Below are 26,713 nucleotides of genomic sequence, written 5' to 3'. Positions count from 1 at the left end.
GAACACTGAGTTAATCTCTGTCAATAGTTAAAAAAAACAAACAGATTTTGTAATTCAAAATTATGCCTACACTTTTGAGCAAATTCCTATATATAAACAAGCCATTCAGGTTGTGGAAATTCATCCTTCAGAATTCACAAATCAATACCCAAAAATTTGAGACACAGAATAAAATTTGCTCATGAAATTTAAGTGAAAGTGAATAAACAAAGTATCTCTTTTTTTAAAAAAAATCTCATGTTTCTTGATGCGTGCGCAGATGACGTGGCTTCACCTGGCAGAAAATTATGACACATTCTAGTAACACAGAATTAGCCCACTTAATTGACAAAAAGCATTACATATGTTCCCACTACTACACTTTTAGGAGTATATGGGCATCTTTATGAGATCAATACAGTTCTCACCATGTGCATGTATGAGGGAGAACCTAGTCTTCAGTTTCAGGATAACAGCTACTTCAAATTAAATTGGTTGATAACTCAAATAGGTGATGTTATAATGTACAAGCCAAGATAATAACTAATATCTGATTTGCTAGGGTCATTGGCAAAGTACATTAGTCTTGATCAACTTGACTCTTACATTTATAGTGTATTTTCCATCAGATCAATGGGCATTGATCACAGATCAAAAACAATTTTATTTTCCCTTATTATATACTACAAGGTAGATTTGAATATCCATCCAGCACATGGAGCCTGTCACAACAATAAATTGGTACACATGAAAAACAGAGGAATGGAGAAGGAAAATGGGATAAAGATATTGACAGTAGAAGTCAATGGGGGAAACTTGGATATGCAAAATCTAAATCTTTATTGATGCCTCTAACATTTACTCAGACACTTGAAGCCACCGTACCTGTTCTCAGTGCGTGTTTCCATGGTAACAGGGTTAGGCGATGCCCTATGACCTGGTATGGAAATCAGGTTCCCCCTTTCTGTTGTATAATCAGGCTGGATCCGTGGGGAAGTGTGGGTAATTTGTTGAGGAACAACTTTTGCTGTAACACAGTACAACAGAATGTACATTAGTGATGGAAAAATACAATCCCAACTACCAGCAATTTCCCCAACCAGAAACATTTGCTGGGTAATCGAAGTTAGCAGCCACAGAAAGAGTTACGTTGAAAGTTCATGAACCAGAAACATCAACCCTGTTGCTCTCTCCACAGATGCTACTTGACCTAATGAGTGCTTCCAGTAGCTTGCTTTTTACTTCAGCTTTCCAGGTTTACTTTTGTTTGCTTTTCTGCTATAATTAGCAGCTACTGAAGAAGCTCCTGTTTGCCAATACTTCAATAAGCCTTTTAAATCTATTCTTAGTTCAGAACAAAAAATACTAATGGGTTGTTACTCACATTACTTTATAGCTAGCCATTGATTTTTCATTCAACTTGAATTCTTTCTAATTGGTAGGACAGTTTTCTTTACTGTGCCATAAATCAACCCATTTATGAAGATCATTGCAAGGAACCTCAACTTCCACAATGTCCTACAAAACACTATTTCACCTTTCCCTTGAAAAAGAACTCTCAAGTAGTCAATACCCTAGTCCAGATTGAAGACACCAATATCTGAACACTGTATCGACTCCTGAATTAGAACCCAGGCACCTTTCAAAAAATTCAGTCAAGTTTTCTTGTTACATTTGAGTTGGAAACCATGATAGTGGGTTGCACTCACCAACAGGAATAGTTGATGTCGTGACTACAGGAGCATGAGGTGTATGAGAAGCCATTGTCATGTTAACAATTGTGCTGCTCGTTACTTGAGAATGGGAAACAGCACCTGTAAAGCAAAAATAAAAGTACTTACAAACAGAAATATCAAAAAGCTGACAAATAATGAAACACACAAGATGTAAATGCTCACATGTAAGCAACAGGAAATAGATTCAGTTTTCAGAGTCATGACATAAAATGAGAAATTAATTTAACTTTTCTTAATGCAAAGAGAGGCTTCTAAGCAAAAAAAAAATCAATAGGATTTTGGCATTCACTGTTTTCAGCTCCTTTGCTGAGATTATAGGAAAACTTAAATAATTTCCTCAACATAGATTACATATGCAAAAAAGTGAGATTCTAATGACCACATTTTACAAATACTCCCAGGAATGTACATCATTTCAACAACACTATCAAAATGCATTTCTAAAAAGAAGTTAATTATGTTATCCATACAACAAAGACAACAGAAGTGCTGAAAAAGATACAAATTAGTCAGTTGAGGGTTCTCGGCCCGAAACGTCGACAGCGCTTCTCCCTACCGATGCTGCCTAGCCTGCTGTGTTCTACCAGCATTTTGTGTGTGCAGTTGATACACAAAATTGTTTGGAACATCACCATTCTGGGCAGCATCTTTCATGATTATTTCAGTATTTTCTCTGATGGCTTAGCTTGAAAATTATTAGTTTGCTACTTGAGAGGCGCAGGAAGATTAACATCTCTGATACACAAATTAAACAACTATTTAACCATGCAAACTATTAATCTGCTTTACAGTATGCCTAGTTACAAAACGACAAATAAGGTAAGAACTTGCATAAAATATCAAAAATCATACAACAATGAACTTAAAAGAATAATATTAGTATGTTACATTAATTTTTTTGGTCCCTGCACTCAGCATTGTTCTCATTTTTCTCTTTTACCTCAAGTGGATTAAATCAAATCGACTGCAAATTCTTCGATGTCATTCTCGCAGAATTGCAAGCAGTCATAGAGCATTACAGAAATGAATGCTATACTGGAACCAGAGAACGTCAATCAGCATACTAACCGTCCAGAATCCACTCTTCCATTCATTTTCTAGATGCTAAGCATTTTAGCTGTCAAGGAATTACGGTACTTACTTACTCCAGTATTCAGCGTTATGGCTAGTGTTTCCTTGGTACCTTGCAGTTAAGATAAGTAAATTAAAATGTTCAATAATTGAGGCATAGGGTTTTTTGTATACAGTTTTTGTAGCCATACAGTTACTTCTGTAGTTATTGAGAACTAGTGTTAGGTAGAATCTACCATCAGTACAACTGACGAACTCAGTAGAACTGAGAGCAAAGGATGTCTAATGTATGCAAGGGTACTGCATCAAGGGTACTTCCATTCGAAGAGCAGTCAACAGCTTTCTATCTTAAGAGTCTAAAATGAATACAAGTATTTTACAGAAACCAGGTACTCACCCTGACCCGTAGTAGAAGGGACCGAGTTTGTTGAAAGTATAGGTGCCACAGTGGCAGCAGCAACCGGTGTGCCAGTACTGAACATGGCTTTCTGTTGAAAGAGAATGGTTTGTTGGTTTTGGAAGCTGATAAAGTTATTGGTCGATGCTACCTATTACATAACCAACAGCAGGAATAGTCATCTTGAGATGAACACTGGAACCCAAAAACTGAATTTCTGATTTATCATGAGTTTAATGTCTGAAACCATGCTAAACTTCCTTACTTCAAGAAATCACAACTGTGGCTTTCTTTTGTTCAAAAGCTGACTTGTGTGTGCAGACATAAGCTGATGCTTGGGTTTACAACTGCTGAAAGGTGATCAGCGCTATTGAAAAGCTCTCTTAGTGGTCACTTAGGCTGCTATGGAGATGAGAGAAAACAGGGAAGAGGGGAAAAAGATTGAACAGCAAAGTGCTGGGTAATGTGGCCTCCCCCCCACATTGGAGCAGTGTGACTGAACCATTACAACAATCGTTGGAATGTATATGCTGCAATCTAACTCTGTGCAGCACCTGCAAAGCAACGTGTTATCAGTGAAACCAAAGACCACGTGGGACCCTTTAACTTTTATGGTCCTTGGTTTTCTGATCAACATCCTCCTTATTTTACTGAGGTTGATCAAAGATCACATGTGGCAACCTTCTGATCCAATCTGTACAGGTACAAAGTATGCACTATGCAGACTGCAGTGGGGAAATGACACCAGCACAAGGGTGAATTGCAACAGTGATCACTCAGCTTACTCAATTAACGGGATTTCTGCCAGAAATAGGTGTTAACACTCCAGAACATGCAAAAGGTGATTAATTTTGCAGCTTACAAACATGCAGTCTTTAATTTTTCATGCAAGCTTATCCAGAGCACAGACTTGCAGGGATTCAGGAACATAAAGACTTAATGAACACCAACTTGCCAACAGCAGGATCGTGCAAGTGTGATGACACTGTTTATTACACACAATGAAGGACACACACACACACACACTCTCTCTCTCTCCCCCCCCACCAAATCACACTGTTTGCAGTAACTCTTTACTATAATGCCAATTACTATAGTTCATGAAAGATAAAATATTCACAATGTTTTCACTTGCCAACTAAATTTCCAAGTTATTTTAAAGACCAAAATGGTCAAGAACAATACGTCAATCTGTCTTGAGGGTTCTTTGTTACACTAAACATACTGATCTTGAGTGGCAATTTCAGGAAGAATTTATCTGATACAGATCATAGTACACAGAGGGTGGGGGCTTGGGACAGGATAATTAATAACAATGACAGCCACCTTGGACCTAAGTCGCACTGCAGGATGGTAAATGAAAATCTTTACCTGTGTTATGGGATGGAGCTGTGGTTTCTGGGCAGCTACTGCAGGGTGAGAAGGCAATGTGATCCGAGCAGTTGTGTCTCGAGGCTGCTGAGTACGCTGGATACTAATTGTGGCAGCAGATGGATGAGGTTGGATGGTCAGTGCTGGTCTACTGCAGGGAAGGAGAAACAATTCAGACAGGGGACCACTTGCACTGAATTCTGCAAAATTCTGAACTCTCTGACAAAAACTAATGTTTGAAATAGGGCACAAAGCCCCTGGTGTCTGTTTCACCATTAAGTCAAGTCTGAACCATATCTTATCATCAATCCTCAACACTGGTGCATTATAAAAATCTTAGTTTTTAACTAAGCACTAGCTTCAGCTTTCTTCAGTATATGGTACTGTGCAAGTGTCTCAGGCAAATGTAAAAAAAATCCGGAAAACACTTTCAAAAATAATGAAGTTTCTAAATATCTAAAAATTACAATAAAAGAACAACAAGCAGCTTTAAAAAAATGAAGTTGGGACTGAACAGACACCTCCCTGATGGTATTGTGTGATAGATGAGAATCTGCTTGTACTTCTTAGCATTAAGGATTTTATTAATTTTGACCAGGTCACCAACTCCATTTGCAGAATTGCAGCCCCAAACCTGCAGGGAATGACCCCTGTACTTCACTGGTGGCTGCACACACTCAATGTAATGTTCTCCAGCTCTTCCATGGACAACCCACCTCCTGACTGAGCCTAAAATTTCAAATATTAACTCGGCAGTCCACAGCACTTGCTGCCATCGTTTAACACCCTAGTCCTTGTATTTTGTGCAGAGGTGAGCCACTTGTCTGTTTCCACAGGAGGGATGGCCTTTTTGGCAGCAACTCTTCCTTGAAGACTGCTTCTGACAAGACTGCTCCGGACTGTAGAGGGGTTCCAGTGGTTTCTGTGAGTTCAGAGCTGATAACCTTGCTGGACTTGATCTGATTCATAAGGGATGCCAGTTTGATGTACTTCTCGCAGCTGTACTCTGTTTTCGTGGCCGACCACTGCGTTTTTCATCCTGAAACTTGCTTTGTGCTTCTTCAGAAGAACATATACAACACATCTTGTAAATGTCTGCCACAAAATTTCTGCTTGGGAGAGACCTTGCTGATGCAGGATGACCTCCTTGTGTCTTGTTGCTGTGATCACTCTTGCCATGGAGTAAGAATTGTTGATTTGGTTACAATGTCAAATTGTATGCCCTCACCTTTTAGTCTGGTTGTCCTTCACCCAGTTTGATTGCTTGTCCACCCATTTGTTTCAGTTAATCAGTTTAGTTCATTCAGCTCATTACGTCATTGATCATTACCATCCTATTTGTTACCTTTGTCTAATCACGCACTGGCCTACAGTGTATACTCACAAAGTAATCAGGATTTTATTTGAAAAACGGTCTATTACTGAACATGTTACTTTCTTCAACAAAATACAAAAAAAAACTCTAACATTTAATTTTTTGGAAAATAATGTTTAGACATCTAAAATTTGCTCTTTTCTGCTGACACACTAATAAAGACAAAAATAACACAAAATTTATTTTTTTTTAAAATCAAGGGTGCCCAAGACTTTTGCACAGTACTGTGTTTCAGATTAGTTTTTTTGTGGGAATAAGAATAACGTCATCCCAGAAAACCTACCTCTAATTTTATTTCCCCTACATGAGAGGAAATAAAATCTATTTACCTTGTTGATTCTACTTAATCAGTGTTAAGTAATTTGTTTGAATTGGTCCTCATTGCCTATGTGTTGTAATACAAGCATGATACAGAAACCTGTTCTTATAATTAAATTCTTTAGTCCCAGTATCACACAGGCAGGACAGATTAGAGAGCTTGTGTACCAAAGCCATATGGGTGGAGCTGCGAAACAGGAAAGGTATGACTACATTAATGGGGTTGTATTATAGACCACCCAATAGTCAGCGAGAATTGGAGGAGCAAATCTGCAGAGACATAGCAGACAACTGCAGGAAACATAAAGTTGTGATAGTAGGGGATTTTAATTTTCCACGTATTGATTGGGACTCCCATACTGTTAAAGGTCTAGACAGGTTAGAATTTGTAAAATGTGTTCAGGAAAGTTTTCTAAATCAATATATAGAGGTACTGACTAGAGAGGATGCAATATTAGATCTCCTATTGGGAAACGAGTTAGGACAGGTGACGGAAGTGTGTGTAGGGGAACACTTTGGTTCCAGTGATCATAACACCATTAGTTTCAACTTGATCATGGATAAAGATAGATCTGGTGTTCGGGTTGAGGTTCTAAACTGGAAAAAGGCCAATTTTGAAGAAATGAGGAAGGATCTAAAAAGCGTGGATTGGGACAGGTTGTTCTCTGGCAAGGATGTTGTTGGTAAGTCAGAGGCCTTCAAAGGAGAAATTTTGAGAGTGCAGAGTTTGTATGTTCCTGTCAGGATTAAAGGCAAAGTGAACAAGGATAAGGAACCTTGGTTCTCTATGGATATTGGAACTCTGATAAAGAACAGAGAGATGTATGACATGTATAGGAAACAGGGAGCAAATAAGGCACTTGAGGAGTATAAAAAGTGCAAAAAAAAACTTAAGAAAGGAATCCAGAGGGCTAAAAGAAGACATGAGGTAGCTTAGGCAGTCAAGTGAATGATAATCCAAAGAGATTCTACAGGTATATTAAGAGCAAAAGGATAGTAAGGGATAAAGTTGGTCCTCTTGAAGATCAGAGTGGTCGGCTATGTATGGAACCAAAAGAAATGGGGGAGATCTTAAATGGGTTTTTTATGTCTGTATTTACTAAGGAAACTGGCATGGAGTCAATGGAAATGAGGTAAACAAGTCATGAGGTCATGGAACCTATACAGATTGAAGAGGAGGAGGTGCTTGCTGTCTTGAGGCAAATCAGAGTAGATAAATCCCCAGGACCTGACAGGGTATTCCCTCAGACCTTGAAAGAGACTAGTGTTGAAATTGCAGGGGCCCTGGCAGATATATTTAAAATGTCAGTATCTATAGGTGAGGTGCCGGAGGATTGGAGGATAGCTCATGTAGTTCCGTTGTTTAAAAAAGGCTCTAAAAGTAATCCGGGAAATTATAGGCCGGTAAGTTTGATGTCAGTAGTAGGTAAATTATTGGAAGGAGTACCAAGAGATAGGATTTACAAGTATTTAGATGGACAGGGACTTGTTAGGGAGAGTCAACACAGCTTTGGGCATGGTAGGTCATATTTAACAAATCTATTAGAGTTTTTCGAGGGGGTTACAAGGAAAGTGGATGAAGGGAAGGCAGTGGATGTTGTCTACATGGACTTCAGTAAGGTCTTTGACAAGGTCCCGCATGGGAGGTTAGTTAGGAAGATTCAGTCACTAGGTATACACGGTGAGGTAGTAAATTGGATTAGACATTGGCTCAATGGGAGAAGTCAGAGAGTGGTAGTGGAGGATTGCTTCTTTGAGTGGAGGCCTGTGACTAGTGGTGTGCCACAGGGATCAGTGCTGGGTCCATTGTTATTTGTCATCTATATCAATAATCTGGATGATAATATGGTAAATTGGATCAGCAAATTTGCTGATGATACAAAGATTGGAGGTGTAGTGGACAATGAGGAAGGTTTTCAAAGCTTGCAGAGGGATCTGGACCAGCTGGAAAAATGGGCTGAAAAATGGCAGATGGAGTTTAATACAGACAAGTATGAGGTATTGCACTTTGGAAGGAAAAACCAAGGTAGAACATACAAGGTAAATGGTAGGGCACTGAGGAGTGAAGTAGAACAGAGGGATCTGGGAATACAGATACAAAATTCCCTAAAAGTGGCGTCACAGGTAGATAGGGTAGTAAAGAGAGCTTTTGGTACATTGGCCTTTATAAATCAAAGTATTGAGTATAAGAGTTGGAATGTTATGGTGAGGTTGTATAAGGTATTGGTGAGGCCGAATTTTGAGTATTGTGTGCAGTTTTGGTCACCGAATTACAGGAAAGATATTAATCAGGTTGAAAGAATGCAGAGAAGGTTTACAAGGATGTTGCCGGGACTTGAGAAATTGAGTTACAGAGAAAGGTTGAATAGGTTAGGACTTTATTCCCTGGAGTGTAGAAGAATGAGGGGAGACTTAGAGGTGTATAAAATTGTGATAGGTATAGATAGAGTGAATGCAAGCAGGCTTTTTCCACTGAGGTTAGGGGAGAAAAAATCCAGAGGACATGGGTTAAGGGTGAAGGGGAAAAAGTTTCAAGGGAACATTGGGGGGGGGGGGGGGGGGTGCTTCTTCACACAGAGAGTGGTGGGAGTGTGGAATGAGCTGCCAGATGAAGTGGTAAATGTAGGCTCACTTTTAACATTTAAGAAAAACTTGGACTGGTACATGGATGAGAGGGGTATGGAGGGATATGGTCCAGGTGCAGGTCAGTGGGACTAGGCAGAAAAATGGTTCGGCACAGTCAAGAAGGTCCAAAAGGCCTGTTTTTGTGCTGTAATGTTCTATGGTTCTATAAACTGTGTCACAATTTGGAGCCAACATGTGTGTGGTGCTCAGAATTGAAAGCAAAATCTAATTGAGGTGTAACCATAAGTTTATATAAGATGTAAATTGCAATAATGGGTTAGCTATTTTAGTGTATTCAATAATCCTATTATTTGTGTGGCAGTTAGTTCCTTAGTTCAAGTGAGCTTTTGTCCATAGCTTTACAGCCATCAATTCAGAACTACAGAAGGGAAGCGATGGTTGCTTTTTGTTAAAACTTTCAAAGTTCTAAAAGAAAGCTTCTCTGACATTTCCAAAACAGTGCCTCATTGTAATGCTGCCACAAAGAAAACAAATTTTGCAACACATGCTGGTGATATTAAAACCTGATTCTGATTCTGGGGCTTCAACCTAATATATTAGTTCTGAATTCTTTAGATGCTCAGGATCACAGATAAACAGAACTGGTTACAAGACAGATTGTTAATGTCCAAAAATTTAGCAACAGAATAGCTCAAGTTAACTAAAAAAAAATTAAGCATTGAAGGAAAGAATAACCCTGACAGCCATATTCTTGGTTATTATCAGTGATCCAGACTCATTTTTCTTGCAGAGCTGACAAAAAACTTTCGACAGCAGCCTCCAGCAACAACAACTGCAGTTCTCTGGAAGCAGGATAGAAAAGAAATTCACTGGCAAAGAAATATTATTCATCCTGAAAACATAAAATATTTACAGGAGGTTCTTTTTTCACCTGATCGAATCCCTTCTGTAAGCTGTATGGCTGTGAAGGTATGAACTAGAGCTCTCTTGATCTTGCCCCACTGGTACCAAGTGTGTTCAATTTAGTATCTGATATCAAACAAAGTAACCATTTTTGCAGATGTTTACATCTGTTATACAAGCCCATAGTTAGACTTCCTTTTGCTTTCAATTCTGAGCACAACACATGTTGGCATCAAATTGTTTAACATCTAGATGTGTAAACATTTAAGCAATCACCAACTTATACATTGATGACCTTGTTTTCCATCAAGTTACCTGTGAGCCACATCTGTCCCATGAGCTGCTGCTGTTGTAATGACAGGAGACTGTGCTCGTGTTGCAGACACTGTTGCCACCACTGCTGAAGGGATTGCTGCAGAAGTGGTTGAAGGTGGCCGAGACTGCCAAAAGAAATGCACAGATTTCCATCTTAATATTTAAAGATGAGAGTAATGACTGCATAAGCTGCATTGAAGGTTGAAGATAGTACTGAAGGCCATTCACACCATCACCCTTGAAATTTGGCACAGATCATGCAGAATTACGTACCAGAGAACCCAAGTGTGATTGCCTTGAAGAAAATACAGAGTGACGTTTGGAAATCGGCAATAATTGTACTACAGATATCTATCATTAAGTTTACAGTTCACTTAACGTTCCTATGGTGGATAGGTTCAAGTGGTCATGAGGTGGAAAAAGATATAGATATAGGGCTGTAGAAAGTCATGCAAGATTTCAGGCTTACCATTCAACAAAGGGAGAGTCACAGAAATGACTTGATAAATCCCAGTGGTGAAGTATTTTTACACAAAGTGATAAAACTTTATGCAATATTGTGCACATATAAGCATTACTAAGATTTGTAGGACAGCCTACTGACATGTATGAACGAAGACTGCCAGGCGTGCATGGTAAATACTGATATGTAATGTATGATTAATGACACTCATGGCTTTCTAACACAATTCATAAACGGTAGATTGCAGGACCAGATTAGCTAGAGGATGAAAACCTGATTCAGTGTCAGTTAGAAAACGAATTGCTACCTGGTTACTGCTGAAAGTATGTCACTCATTCCTTTAGAGTGGCCAGGGATACTCAACCACCACTGTAGGTCTCTGAATACTCACCTCTGTGGGCACAATGACCCACTGATTGTCTGAAGCACAAACACATACTACCTCCACCAGTTTCCACTCCAAATAAACCTTCAAGAAGTAATTTCTATTGGGAATTGCTATTTGAGAGCTTTCACTGTGCTAGGAATCAAAGGTAAAGTCATGATATGCACATAACTTTGACTCTTAACCCAGCTTATTACACCTAGGACCTGTAATTAAAACCTACTCTGAACAAAGCACCTGAAACACATCACCCATCTTTAAAAACCAAAGAACTACAAAGTATTTTAAGTGCAAAATGCATTCCAACATGGGTTGATAAAGATTAATTTAGAGTTACCTGTATAGGTAAGTGCAAAGAATGTTGCACAGCAGCCTGAGGATTGCCTGCTGTTGGTAATGGTGCTGGAGCAGGACGCAGGACCGTAGTTACTTTGGAACTTGATATTGCTGCTGCTACTGCTGCACCTATGGAGGACATCAGTTTACTTAAAAGAAATATATTATTTCAAATCTCAAAAGCATTGGAAAGCACTCAATTTAATTCTTTGAAATGCAGTGGTTCAGTATTTTAAACACAAAAATGGAGGACTAATTAATGAATACAGATGTATATCACTGCCTCTGAATAATACAATAGAATCTCCATCCATATGTCCTTTTCCACTGCAACTGACTGGAGGTCCAGCTCATCGGACCGCAGCTTAAGTAGACATTTTAAGATCTGACATCTCCAAATTGCAGAGCTCCCTCAAAATATTGACAATATTTGTGCACTAAAGAATGATACGAGATTTCCATCTAGTCAGCGAACACGACACAGCAGCAATAAAACAGGCAATGAAGATTAAACAAGATTTACAGGGAGGTCTCAAGATGGCGCTCATGGAGTAAACCGCACTTAGGCTTTGCTCCAAAACTTTTACGTCTTTTAGCCTACAAACACCCCTTAAACTTATTCTAAAGGGGTTTAAATATACTGAATTCTTCTTTTTAAACTATTTGAATTATTCTCAACTTGCTGAAATGTCTAAAGTAAAAGAACCGAAACAGACGAAAGAATTGGTAACTTTAGAAGCAGTTGCGAAGATTGTGGAAGCTAAATTTGAAGAGATGGAGGAAAAATTATTCAAAAGGCTTTCGAAGTATGACGATCGTTTGAAATCACTCGAAGAAAAGTTTCTGGAACTTTCACTGGAATCACAAAAACAACAAGCAAGCATTTTGGCTCTTGAAGAAGCCGCTCGTAAGAAAGATCGTATGATTGAAAAAATACAAGAAGAGCAAACCTCGACTTCTCAACAGATGGATCGTTATAAAATTAAAATTACGGATTTGGAAAATCGCTCTCGAAGGCAAAATCTCCGGTTAATTGGGATCCCGGAAGGATTTGAAAGCGGTGATCTTACCGTTTTCTTCTCTAAATTTCTAGTGGATGTCCTGGGCAAAGAGGTCCTGGATCCCCCCCCAATAATCGATCGAGCACATCGGGTAACAAGATTTTATGCAAGTTCAAGTTCGAAGCCGCGGCACATAATTTTGCGGATACACTACCCTCATATCAAAGATCGCTTGATCCGTGTGGCTCGTAAAAAAGGTATGATAACCCATCAAAATTTCAAGTTTCGTATCTTGGAGGACTATAGCCCAGAAGTATTACGGACTAGGCTGGCTTTCAGATCGGTTATGTCGAATTTCCACCAGAAAGGCTACAAGCAAGCGCTGTTATTCCCAGCACATCTGAGAGTCGCCCTGGAAGATGGAACTGTTCGGCTGTTTAAATCGCCAGCGGATGCTCAAGGTTTCCTGGATCAATGACATTCTATTGGGCTGATCAGTGTAATTTAGCCTATAGATTTGGATCTATTATGGATTGATATATGGGTCCTTTCTTTTTTTTATATGGCTTGCATATATTTTTTATATACGATTAAAGCTTTCTTTTTTTTCTGCTGGGTTTATGCTGATTTTATAGTTTTTCATATTATTAATCTATTAGCGTTGAAAATGACCGATTAGGGTCTCTCTTTTGTTTTTCTTTTTTTAAAATAAAAAACGATATACGCTTTCTTTTATACTTTTAACATCTGAATATTAAGACTGAGGGGAAAAAAATGGCGTTTCTTCTTCCCGACTGACTCCAGTGTTTGGAGCGTCATAACTGATTTGATGTATTTGAAAGTTTGAAACTTTTATTTATTGTTTTAATTCTTTTCTTTTAACTTTTTTGTTTATATACATTTATAACACTAATTTTATATCTTAACTTTTGTAGTATTAACCCTTTTTATAATGTGGGTTGTTTGTATTTTCTTAACTCTATTACGTTCGAGTTGCCGTCTTGAGACATGGGGGTAGTTTTAGTATTAGCTCGCTCGCTTGCCTTTTTTGGCTTTTTTCTTGGGGTTTCAAGGGTGGTGGGAGGGGGATTTTTCTTTCTTTTTTTGTTTTTTTGCTTGCTTTTCGCTTAGTTTTATTTTATGGGCGCATATGAAACTACAAAAATGGCTGCAGTGCTATGACTTCCGGTTTCCTTTTGAACTTATTTCCTTCTTCCGGGTTCATGAGTTCACTTTTCTTTCGAACTTATGTATTAACTGTAATATATACTGTCAAGATGGTTAAGACTATTAATTTCGTTTCTTGGAATACTAATGGTTTAAATCATCCGATCAAACGGAAAAAAGTATTCAAAGTATTCCATAGAATGAATGCTAATGTTATCTTTATACAAGAGACTCATGTAAGGAAGATGGATAGTCAGCGCTTGTTTAGGTTCTGGAAGGGCCAACAGTACCACTCAAATGCGCAAGCCAAAGTGAGAGGTGTGTCTATTTTTATAGACTCATCTACTGCTTTTATACATCATGAAACAATTTCAGATCCGCAGGGTAGATTTTTGCTTATTACTGGTTTACTTTGTAATCAAAAAGTTCTTCTAGTTAATGTTTATGCTCCAAATACTGATTGTCCTGAATTTTTTAAATGTTTATTTACATCCTTTCCTAATCTGAATCAATATAGATTGATAATGGGCGGGGATTTTAATTGTTGTTTAAACCCTGTGATGGATAGATCCAAGCCCATTCAAATTTTTCCGAATAAATCGGCTTCTCTTATTAATTCCTTTATGATTGATTCAGCTATTTGTGAAATTTGGCGTTTTTTACACCCTAATGACAAAGAGTTTTCATACTTTTCCCATGTCTATCATAGTTATTCAAGAATTGATTACTTTTTCATTGATCAGCATTTACTTACAGATGTCATGGATTGTAAATATGACTCAATTACCATATCTGATCATGCACCTTTGAAGTTATCTATTAAGGTGACGGATTCATATATTAGTACGAAAAGTTGGAGGCTTAATCCTGTTCTTTTGCAGGACTCTGACTTTATTAACTTTATTAAACAGCAAATTGATTTGTTTTTCTCAATAAATTCTACAGCAGAGATCTCTAGTGGAATTTTGTGGGATACTTTTAAGGCATATATTCGTGGACAGATTATTTCATATTCTGCTGGAGTTAGGAAACGAACTAATTCCAAAATATTAACATTAGTTGATAAAATTAAGGCAATTGATAAGATCTACTCATCAACTCCTAGTAAAGAACTTTATAAAGAAAGAGTGGAACTCCAAATGGAACATAGTTTACTATTAACCTCCTCGATTGAGTCAGTTAATTAAATCGAAAGCTCAATTTTATACATATGGAGATAAGTCAGGTAAACTACTAGCTAATCAATTGAAAATTGCTTCAGATAAGCGACAAATTACTAGGATTTGTAAACAAGATGGTACTTTGACGATTGACCATAAAGAGATAAATAAAGCCTTTCAAGATTTTTATAATTCCTTATATCAATCAGAATGTACTAAGGACTCTTCTATTATGAATGAATTTTTAGGGAAATTGAATATTCCAAAAGTAACTGTTGAAGATAATGTATTTTTGGATATACCTATTACCGAGTCTGAAATAGAAAAGGCTATTTTTTCAATGAACTCGGGTAAAGCTTCAGGTCCAGATGGTTTTTCCGTAGAATTTTTTAAATCCTTTTCTTCTATACTTTCTCCTTGGCTTTGTAAAATTTTTACAGATGCATTAAGTATAGGTAAACTACCACAATCTTTTTATGAAGCTTCTATTTCTTTAATTCTTAAAAAAGATAAAGACCCGACTGAATGTGCATCCTATCGACCTATATCTTTGCTGAATACGGATTTTAAGATTTTTAGTAAAATTTTAGCTATTAGATTAGAAAATATATTACCTCGGATTATTTCTGAGGATCAGACCGGATTTATTAAAAATCGCTATTCATCTTTTAACATTAGAAAATTAATTAATATTGTTTACACCTCTACATCTAAAATCCCAGAATGTATTATCTCTTTGGATGCCGAAAAAGCATTTGATAGAGTCGAATGGTCATATTTATTCAATACGTTGCAACATTTTAATTTTAGATCAAAATTTATATCATGGATTAAGTTAATATATCATAAACCTTTAGCTTCGGTTTTTACCAATAATCAAAAATCCCCTTTTTTTCAATTATTTCGCGGTACAAGGCAAGGTTGTCCTTTGAGCCCTTTATTATTTGATATTGCTTTAGAACCCTTGGCTATAGCTATTCGTGAATCACCCAATATTTTAGGCATTACCCGTGGAGAGACGATGTATAAGGTATCATTATATGCGGACGATTTATTATTATATATATCTGATCCTGAAAGTTCTATTCCTGCTATTTCTTCTTTACTTGCTCAATTTAGTAATTTTTCTGGTTATAAATTGAATTTTAATAAGAGTGAACTTTTTCCATTAAATATGTATATTCCAATTTATAATCATGTACCATATAGAATCGTTACAGATCATTTTACCTATTTAGGTATTAAAATTACTAAAAAACATAAAGATCTGTTTAAAACTAATTTTTTACCCTTAATAGATCAAATTAAGCAACTTGCTAATAGATGGTCCCCACTATCTTTGTCTTTGGTAGGCAGAGTTAATGCCATTAAGATGATGATACTACCTAAATTTCTATATTTATTTCAAGCATTACCAATTTTTATCCCTAAATCTTTTTTTGATATGGTTGACTCTAAAATATCTTCCTATTTGTGGCAGAACAAAAATCCTAGATTAGGTAAAAAATATTTACAGAAGCCAAAGAAGGAGGGCGGCTTGGCTTTACCAAACCTAAGATTTTACTATTGGGCAGTTAATATACGGTATTTGATATTTTGGACACAAGAATTGACTACAGTAGCTGGTCCACAATGGGTAAATTTGGAATGTAAATCTGTGCAAGATTTCTCATTGATCTCAATCTTAGGATCTTCACTTCCTTTTTCGTTACTCAAAATTAATAAACAGATAACTAATCCCATAGTTAAGTATACATTACGAATCTGGTTTCAATTTCGTAAATCTTTTGGCTTGAATAAGTTTATACTGTCAAGTCCTATAATATCTAATTACTTCTTTCGGCCATCATCTATAGATCAAGCTTTTTTCCTATGGAAAACAAAAGGTATAACATGTTTTCGTGATCTGTTTTTGGATGATAACATTATGTCCTTTGAACAGTTATCTAACAAATATAATTTATCTAAAACCCATTTTTTTAGATACTTACAAATTAGAAATTTTCTATATAATGAATTAAAGTCTTTTTCGAAAGAATGTCCATTGGACATTACAGAGAGAATTCTAACTCTTAATCCTTATCAAAAGGGTTTAGTAGCTATCATTTACAATATGATTATGAAGGTACAGCCAGATATATCAGAAAAAATTAAGAAGGAATGGCAGGAAGAATTGCATTGCCCTATATCTACTGAGCAATGGGAAAAAATTTTATTATTAGTAAACTCATCCTCTATTTGTGCTAAACATGCTCTAATACAATTCAAGGTTGTACATAGAGCTCACATGTCTAAAAATAAACTTGCTCGATTTTATTCTTATGTTAATCCAACCTGTGATAGATGTCATTCTGATATTGCTACATTGACCCATATGTTTTGGTCTTGTCCTTGTTTACAAAGCTATTGGAAGGATATTTTTAATATCATTTCAAGAGTTTTAAATATTAATCTTCAACCGCATCCTTTTACTGCAATCTTTGGTCTACCTATGATAGATAATATGTGTCTATCTGCTTCATCTCAGCGAATGATTGCATTTGTTACACTAATGGCTAGAAGATCTATTTTATTGAACTGGAAAGAAATTAATCCTCCAACTGTATTTCAGTGGCTCTCTCAAACCATTTCCTGTTTGAGTTTAGAAAAAATTAGAAGTGTGGTCTTTAACTCCTCAGTTAAATTTGAGGAAACTTGGAGACCATTTATTCAACATTTTCATGCGAATTAAATGGTCTGATCCTGAACCTTATTGTTACCATCCTGAATTGTATAAATGGAGGTTCGGAGTCATTGGCACTACTGTATGTATTTAACATTATACAATTGCCCATGTTAGTTGTTTTTTTTTTATATATATTGTTTTTTTTTCTTCTTCTTTTTGGGGTTTTTTTTTTTTGCTTTTCTTTTTAAATCCTTTATATTAATATTATAAGTTTGGGAGACTTTTTACATTGATTAATACATAATTGATTATTAATGAATCTATTGTGTACTCTCAAATGTTTTTGTACTTATATTTTACTTACGTTTTTTTCAAAAAATCAATAAAAAGATTTGAAAAGAAAGAAAGAAAGATTTACAGAAATAATAAAGATTACTTCAGCTGTCTGTTGCATACAAACCTTTACGTGGACCTGAACGAGTTACGAGAATTCTCATTTTTACTAATTTATCGGAAGAATTAAATTACTTATATAAACTGTGCCTACAGGCCAAAACAAAAATGAACGGAGGATGGAAAGTGAAAACTGTGTTTCAAAACACATCCATGTTATCTTTTACATATGGAAAATGCCATTAAAAATTATGTTACCTCTAGGCACATGAGACGAAAACATATGAGGCTGTGCAGTAGATGGTCCAATGTGGAGGGAAGCGGGAACAGAGTTTCGGATAATAGACATCTGCACATTGGGACCCATCAGATGAGGGATGTTGGGATGTCCCTACAAAGAAGATCATCAAAATGAAGTCACAATACTGATACCACAATTGCAAGATTAAATGGTCTTCTTAACCGAGTGCATGAATGTAGTGTTTTAAGCTTTGAACAAAATTAAGACAATTGTGTACTTACCTGCTGCCCACTGATAGTAGCCACAGGAATAGCAGAGGCCTGTGGAACACTGGTGTCCATGCTAACAGTTACATGTCCTGAAACTTTAGGAGGAACAGTCAAGTGTCCCAAGCCAGATGATGGAGCAGGAGCAATCGGCCTACTTGGCAAGGGTGACTTCAGCGTGGTCTGGAAAAGCAAAATTTCAGTCTGACTTCAGAGAAAAACATAAAAGGGCAACAGTAAAGCTCGGAGAAGTTGCTTAAACTTCAGCTTATTTGGAGCTTTTATTTGCCCCTCCTCCAAATACGCACATGTGGAAGAGAGACAAGATAGGTGCAGTCGCTCAGAACACCTGACAAATTAATCTCAGGATTCATTAAAAATAATTCTGTAGCACTTCAACTATCTATGGCATCATTGTGGTAAAGTAACAGAGTTTGATACTGGCAGGTTATCATAGCATTCTCACTTAAGCAGGATCAGCAGCTTTCCTCACAGACACGGTTAATATTAATCATTTTAAAACACATACAAGTGAACACATGGAGAGACATTGAAGTATAGAATGGAGGAAGAAAGCACCCAGTTCCTTGTGTGGGCCTTCAGGCAGGATAAATGAAGCTGGTATCCCATTCATCATTTATCACATCTACTGGAGTCAAGTCTGTCTTTCTGGTGCTCAAAGGTAGCAGATTTGGCTACAATGCCTGAAGTAATTTGTAAGATGAAAGGTTGCTAGATGAAACATATGTAATGAGAAGTTAACACCGACCCGCCGGACAAGAAAACATAAATGAGTAGATAAAGCAACAAAATGTCATTATAGTTGATGAAGGTTTTATAGCCAATAAGATGAATAGACCACATTCAAGATGCTCCTAGGATTAGAGGACTGTAGAGAGACAGTGTGGCCCGCACTTGTCTCCTCGGAACGGACACTAAGAAGTGACCTGACGGAAATACAGACAATACCCGAGTTAGCAAGGATTCTCTTCAAAGTTCAAAGTATATTTATTATCAAAGTATGTGTATTTAATACAACTTTGAGGTTCAGCTCCTTGCAGGCAGCCACAAAAGAAGGAAACCTCAAAAGAACCCATTAAAAAAATGAAGTCCATCAAACAGAGAGAGAGAAAAAAACAAATCGTGCAAACAATAAAAATAGCATCAGAACTGATGGAAGATATGAAGCCAGGCATTACAGCAGCTCAAACAGGCCACAGCCTCAGTTCAGTGTGGAGCTGAGTAAACATTGCGAGACCACAGACGTGAAGCCAGGCATTACAGCAGCTGCAGCAGGCCACTGCCTCAGTTCAGCGTGGAACTGAGAAAATGCCACGGAGCAGTAAGCAAAACCAGACCTCATCTCGCCTCCAGTCCCAACACCCTGACCTTTTCAGTCTGGGCCAGCACTAAATCATCCAAACATCAGGTTGTTTCTTGCTCTCAGACCGCTCTGGGGTCTGAACCCCACCGCCGCAATTCATCCCATACCCGAACTTTCCAATTTGGCCCAGCGTTTAAATTCATCAGACGTCAGCACTTTCCTTACACTCAGGAATACCACGACTCACTTGCCTCAACCATGCCTTCCCTGCACCTCACCTCCATCTTCCCTGACCACTTCTCACCTGCGATATCCCTTGCCTCTCCATTGCTAGTGTTGATTGTTTTTAATGAAGCATTATTAATATGACATTTAGCAGTTTTCTTTGTTTTGATGTGATAAGTAGTCATTGGGCATCAGCAGTGCCATCTTAAACTAGATGTTTATTCTTGGGAACTGTTGGTAAGCCAATTTCTCCTAGTGGCAGAGGCATTTGTTTTCTGTAGTAACCCAAATCATATCTACCAATTTGCATGGGCAGATTTCCTTCAGTGAAATCATTTGTCACTGGGTTGGGAGAGTAGCAGCAGGATATGATATTCTATCAAAGGAGGTGATATAATCACAACATTTAAACAGGAATAGGGGGGAGAGAGAGAGAGAGAGAGAGAGAGAGAGAGAGAGCATGAGATATTCCCCAGATATACCCCACAAAGGTTGGCCTGAACGCTAAACAGCTACAAATGAACAAATCTACCAACTAAAGGAAACGAACACATGGGTGTCCTTAAATCAAATACGTACATGCACAGAATTTCAAACCAAAAGGCAGAAGAATGATTTTGAAGAGCATACTGGAATAAGTTACCAACTGCAAAAACAATAGCTAACATGTCACATATCCCCTTTCCCTACATCTTGTATTTCAAGTATCAAAAAAAACATGATCAAGCACAAATCAAATTGCAAATTAACTGTTGGCAGCAACTCATATAAATTTAGACACCTCACACAATGTGGAATAATAAATGACACAAAGTTTTCATAAGATATACAGCAACCAGTCCAATGTCTTAAAAGGGTTTCATTTACTACTACAAACGACTAGAACCACTAAGGCTGGCATAATCATGTTGAGTTCGGAGAACCTGGACAGCCTTAGTTGAGAACTAAAAGTGAGTTACTGATCAGAACTCAATAATCCGCTTCAATATTCAAGTCTGCAGTTTATGTTGCCAAGTACTTTACATGTCTTCAACATGAAGTTGACAGAGGTATCTATAACTCATTTCAAGTCACCAAATTTAACCGGGATAGTTCCCTCATAAATCTCGCAACGTATTTAGTTGGGCACCTGAAAAATTACTTTAATGGTGTCTAAACAATATTCTTTTCTGACTGCTAATTAAAACAGAAACTTCCTATATGGATCATTGCCTTGAAAGGAGAGCATTACAAACAGATTCCACATTACTGAATGTGCTAAAAGCAACATCTGAGAAGATGAGTCATTCTGAAATAACTGAATTCTAACAGGTCAAAGCAACAGTGAATTACCTTCACCAAGAATAATAAGCCCAGCCTAGTATTTCTGACATCACAGAATTGGGATACAACCACATTCAGTACACCAACTTTTATTACAAACTCCAACAAGATGCATTACTGAGCTTGGACGTACAGGCAGTACTTGGAACTGACATATCACCAGTGCATAGACTTTAGATGTGCAGCGATATGAGCAGACCACTCAGCTCAAGTCTGCTATGTCATCTAATTAAATCATGAATGATTCATACATCGCAACATTTTATACATTTGTCCCACTTCCTTTGATATTCTTACTTCCTGTAGTCTATTGGTCCTAGTCATGTGAACTCCTGTATCAACTAACTTGTAAGAAAATGTATACGTTTTCACTAAACTTAAGACAACAAATACCTCCTGATTTATAAATAGGACTACATTAATTTTAGTTACAGCCTCTTCCTCTTGATGGTTTTGCCTAAAGAAAGTTTCTACCATAATGAATCTCTTCATTATTTTGAAGACTTTGATTAGATTGTCTCTTAATGAGTCAACCCAAGTTTATGCAACTTAACCAGAATAGTTAAATCACAAGGATAAAACTGTTGCAAAATGCAGGGATTACATCCCTGGATGGAAAATTACCAACACCATGTGGGACATTCACTGATGTGTTTAATGGAACACTGGCTATAAACAACCTCAAATTCCACCTCAGGTGCACATTTTATGTCCCTAGGCCTTGCTTGCTGAATCTTAATTTAAAACTTAATGGGCTCTGCTTATAATTTTTAAAAACAGAAGAGCACATACCTTCATCAGACCTTCTGGGAAGGACAGTTGAGTGGCCTGTGCTAGGTGAGTGGGAGGAGCGCCCATAGTTACAGGCACTCCAGGCTGCTGCATGTGATGCTGGGCTGTCGCTAATGACTGTGTGTGAGTCTGCACTTGTGGGTAAGGCCGAACGACCACAGTCTCCTGCTTGTCATCACGGAATGGCAGTGAAGATATCGGATTAGAGTGTTCACGTGGTACATGCTCCATCTCCTCACTGGTAGCTGGGGAGAAACAGTAATCAATGTACACAGTAAAGCTTTAACACGCCATTTTGAATAGGTAACTAGCTACACTCCTGAAAGCCTGCTCAGCATCCTTCTTGACTTTAACCTCCCCTCAGCCTCAATACACTAGCCCACCTCCATCTTTCTCTATAGCATTCTCCAGCCCTATGTTTTCCTAAGCTCTTCCAATTCTTGTGACCTAATATTAAATAAAAATGAACGTGCACTATAATGAACAGTATCCTGTCAGCTTGTCAGGATAACTCACAAATCACGTTAAAGCAATCCTATCTATACAAGTCACTTTGAGATGCTCTAACATGCAGAGGTACCATCATGACAGTGCAAACCAAGCCAAGCACAGCAAAACCAACTTAATTTTAAAAAATTATTATTTATTAATCTTCACAGAAGCTGAATCTGAGGAAAACGAAGATGTTCAACATATACCTGTGATGGTATTGCCTGATGTCACCGTACCACTAGTGCTCTGCATGCTGGTGATGGTAGACTGGCTAACTCCCAAGCTTGACGAAGATACACCAGGTCGTGGAAACTGTTGGGTGCTCATTGGACCCTAGAATAAATCAACAACAAAGTCAATTATACAGCAAGAATAGCAGAGAGGCGAAAAGAAATTGAAGAGCAAAAAAGCAGGTGAATGAAAATCTGTGAGACCTCCATGGACCAAGCAACTTAATGTGCCGGTTACTGCTGCCATTTCTACTTCTACTCACCCTATCACACACATTTTCTTTCTTCCACCCACCTCCCATCCCCCTTCACTCCGAGTGAAAATTAACAGGCATCCATCTCTCTTCCAGTTCTGATGAAGGGCGGCAGGCACACAACCACAGATGCTGACTGATTTGCTGAATTTTTCTGGCACTTTTTGCTGTTATTTCAAATTTTTTAATACATTATTTTTACCATTTAATGAAAGGGCATCCAAATTTTTTGTTATTGTAGGCAGCACATTACATTCCAGAGTGTCAAAGACAACATTATATAACACAGGAACCACAGCCCATTGCTTCTGGACAAGCTCTTTGAAAGAGCTCTCCAATTTATCCCTTTCCCTGCTTTTCTCACTGCCCTGTAACACTCTTCTTTTTTAAAAAAAACTGTATTTATTCTTTTATAAAGTTATTTTTGGAACTGTTTCCATCATACTTCATGTAGTGTACTCCAAGTGATAACTCTCTCATTCCCCTCTTGGCCGGTCTCCACTTAGCATTATTGTTTCATGGTTACTTATCCCCAAACAAGATAGCTTCTCCCCAACAGATCCAGCAAGATTCTTAGTAAGCATCTTTATAAAATTGCTCCATAATTTGCTCTGCACTAATAAAAATGTCACTTCTGTCACCACATAACTGAGGTCCCTTTTGGTACAAAAGACTTTTTAAAGAAAAAAGCCTGAAAGAGGAAGTCACACTAAACTTCAAATCACCAGCTCAATTTCCACTGAAGTGCTCTGTTGAATTCAGAGTATCATATTTCTGGAAGGATAGCAATGACTTGGAAGAAAAGTTTCAGCTAGCTGAAGAGCTTCAAGACACTAGGAAAATGCCAAATATGAGAAACTTGATTCTTCAATACTAGATGGCAAGTTTATTATAAATGGAAGCATACTGATCGACCAGTTACTTGGATATCATGGTGGATCCATTTTCCTGCCTTCTCATATCCATGGTTTTTAACACAAGCGACCAGGGCTCAATTCCTGCCACAGCCTGTGAGGAGTCTGTACGTTCTCCCTGTGGCCGTGTGGGTGCTCTGGTTTCCTCCCACAGCCCAAGGAAGTACTGGTTGGTAGGTTAATTGACCATTGTTAATTGTCCTGTGATTAGGCTAGGGTTCAATCAGGGGATTACTGAGCAGCGTGGCTCGAAGGGCCAGATGGGCCTATTCCGTGCTGTATCTCAATAAATAAATGAAACCATCTGAAAAAGTACTATAGACAAATAAATGACCTCCTACTCATAACTCCAAATAATCTAATTCTAGTAAATCGCCACATCACACACTCATCAGCCTTCCAAAACACAATCCCTAAAGCTGGGCACAATGCCTAGCCTGAGACTTAAAGGCTTACAAATCTTCAGCCTCATCACAAAGTCAAAGCATTGAAATACAGATACAAACGATACAACTTCTTGGAGGGGCAAGGAAGGAATTGTGGGCTACCATGAGTAAAGTGATGATCTAGAGCCTGTAAATGGAACCCCTCCCCAGCTTTCCTTAAAATGAAATATTCCTTGAAAAAAATTGGGAAACATGACAAGACTAATAGCAGGGGGAAAAAAGCAGAATGTGTCATATTATTCAGAAGGCACAAGGGTGGATACGAGTCTAGCTGACAGGTATGGATGAGATGGGACTGAAGTACATCTTGCATATCATTTCCCATGTGTTCCACGAGATGTTAACATGGATATGAGAAATTCTGCAGACGCTGGAAATCCAAAACAACACACACAAATGCTAGAGGAACTCATCAGGCCAAGCAGCATCTATGGAAAAGAGTAAACAATCGACGTTTTTACCCGAGACCCTTCTTCAGGAGACATGGTCTGTCCACACTGTACAGTTCTATGATTCTAAACTTTTGTGGCACATAGTCACTAATAACCCAAATAAAGAATTCAGGAGAAACAACTTCATCCAGGGTTTGATTAGACTGAAGCACCAACCACCTCATAGTTGAGGCATATATACAGATGTATTTACAGATAGGGTCATGAGGGAAAAGCACATTGAAGAACATCTTGGGTTTAAATGAAAAGGAATGAAAGGTGATTTGCCATCATAAACAACAGATAACTTGCCTCTGTGGCAATTTTTAAACAATCTCTCTCTCTCTCTCTCAACACACACACACGCACTTCCAAGCCTTGCAGTGTTAGTTTCTCTCTGACAGTGCTTCTGATGACATTTGTCCTTTACTTTTTCATGACTCACAGGTTTTCCTATCAGTTTTCAGGGCCTCATAAGCAGTGTCATGGTTTGACATTTTTCACTCGTATCTCATCTCACCACTTTACTCGCTCCATTCATGATTGTATGGCTAAATACAGCTCAAATGCCACCTTATAAATTTGCAGATAACGCTACGGTTATTGGTATTATCTTCGATGACAACGAGGCAACATACAACATCGTCCTTGCACTGAACATCGGCAAGACCATGGAATTGATTGGGGCTTCAGGAAGGGGAAGTCAGGAGAACACACACTAATCCTAATTTCTGATTGGGTCCCAAACAGCATCTATCAAACACTGTCCGGGGGGGGGGGGGGGGGTCCCTCCCCCTGGTGTTTACCTGTACTCCACTACAAGAGTTCAGGATCTAATGCTGCTCCCTAAACTCCAAACACGTTACTGGGCATCAATAGTATCTCCCGACCTCCCTCACTAATACTGCTCAGAAACTAATCTCTCCCAACTGACTCAATAGGAAGGCCATACATCCGATGCGTCTACCCCCACCCCACCCCTCGAGCGGCTTGGGATCCCGAGCGTCTCCCCCGTCTGCCCCTCACACGACCCAGGGCCCTGAGCGTCACCCCCGTCTGGCCCTCACACGACTCAGGGCCTCAGGTGTTTCCCCACTCCTTTCCACTGGCTTCCTACCGTGCCCTCACCTCTTGGCCTGCACTCGGCGGCCGTTGGGATTACTAGGGAGCCACCGACACTCGCACTTTTTCCCCCGCTGCGGGTAATCGCTTCCCGAGGTTTCTCTGGCCATCAACGACGTTCCAAGCAACTTCTTCTCTGATTGGTCGAGTTGTGGAATCCTTTCTTCTGCTATTGGGTTACAATCTGACCTAGCGCAGCGATTCAACATGCAACGCAGATGCCGATTGGCCATCGAGCTCTCGCTCCGCTCTGCCAGCTTCTATTGGTCACCAGGAAGAAACGGTGAACCCTGTACCCTTGTTGCCTTGACAACAGATGACAGATCCGTGCCCCCCGCGCGGCTCTCTGGGAGCCGTAGTCTTTTACGTTTCCGGAGTGTGTTGGCGGGCAGCAGCAGGGGTCAGAGGTCAGGATTCGTCGATGCTGGGACGCCGCCATGGCCTTTGTAAGGAACAGCGAGGCTGAAAATGCCTGTTATACCAGTGCCCTCATGGAGGGCTGACGTCGCGAACTTTTCCCTGCTGCTTTCTGTTGTTAAAGGTCATGGTAGAACCCGATTTAATGTGTGACTCAGAAGGCGGGTATTAGGCCTCTCGAGTTGACCTGCAAGACTCCCAATAATTTTCGGCCTATTTTCCAGATCTTGTACCTCAATGCCTAGCGGAATCTTTCTTATTTATTAACCACACCCTCATAATTTTAACTAACCACGATTTTCTTGCTTCAATTTTATCTAAAATTCTTACATAGTTTATGCAAGCCCTAGAAACCAGTGGAGAACAGACACTTCGGGATATGCTTCTCTGATAGCGGTGACGCAGGTAGACAAGGCAGTGATGAAGACTTTTGGATTATTTGCCTTCATTGGACGGGGCAGTGAGTATAGAAGTTAGAACATCATGTTATAATTGTTCAAGACGTTGGTTAGGCCACATTTGGATCATCGTGGTCGCCTGAATATAGGATGGCTGTCATAAAATTGGAAAAGGTTTAGAAATGATTAACAAGGATGTTAGTGGGCCCGAAGGGCT

The 26,713-nt window shown here is 38.6% G+C and overlaps 1 protein-coding gene across 3 annotated transcripts in view; it reads right to left on the bottom strand.

The window, feature by feature from the left end:
* Window positions 1–25,842, bottom strand: part of LOC140725305 (histone deacetylase complex subunit SAP130-like) — a 65,070-nt gene extending 39,228 nt beyond the window's left edge. For 2 of the 3 annotated variants that reach the window (XM_073040608.1, XM_073040609.1), the window contains exons 1-11: window positions 25,688–25,842; window positions 22,491–22,617; window positions 21,793–22,037; window positions 18,144–18,311; window positions 17,880–18,012; window positions 11,237–11,364; window positions 10,052–10,176; window positions 4,555–4,705; window positions 3,184–3,274; window positions 1,689–1,793; window positions 865–1,006 (exon numbers count right to left, since the gene is read on the bottom strand). In XM_073040608.1, coding sequence (XP_072896709.1) covers window positions 865–1,006; window positions 1,689–1,793; window positions 3,184–3,274; window positions 4,555–4,705; window positions 10,052–10,176; window positions 11,237–11,364; window positions 17,880–18,012; window positions 18,144–18,311; window positions 21,793–22,037; window positions 22,491–22,611 — 1,409 coding nt within the window. In that variant the 5' untranslated portion in view covers window positions 22,612–22,617; window positions 25,688–25,842. The remainder of the gene's footprint in view (window positions 1–864; window positions 1,007–1,688; window positions 1,794–3,183; window positions 3,275–4,554; window positions 4,706–10,051; window positions 10,177–11,236; window positions 11,365–17,879; window positions 18,013–18,143; window positions 18,312–21,792; window positions 22,038–22,490; window positions 22,618–25,687) is intronic. The other variant, XM_073040610.1, reaches the window with a different exon arrangement.
* Between the last annotated feature and the right edge of the window lie 871 nt (window positions 25,843–26,713).

Source organism: Hemitrygon akajei, chromosome 3, assembly GCF_048418815.1.
Source record: "Hemitrygon akajei chromosome 3, sHemAka1.3, whole genome shotgun sequence".
NCBI lineage: Eukaryota > Metazoa > Chordata > Chondrichthyes > Myliobatiformes > Dasyatidae > Hemitrygon > Hemitrygon akajei.
This window is presented reverse-complemented; position numbering and strand designations above follow the sequence as displayed.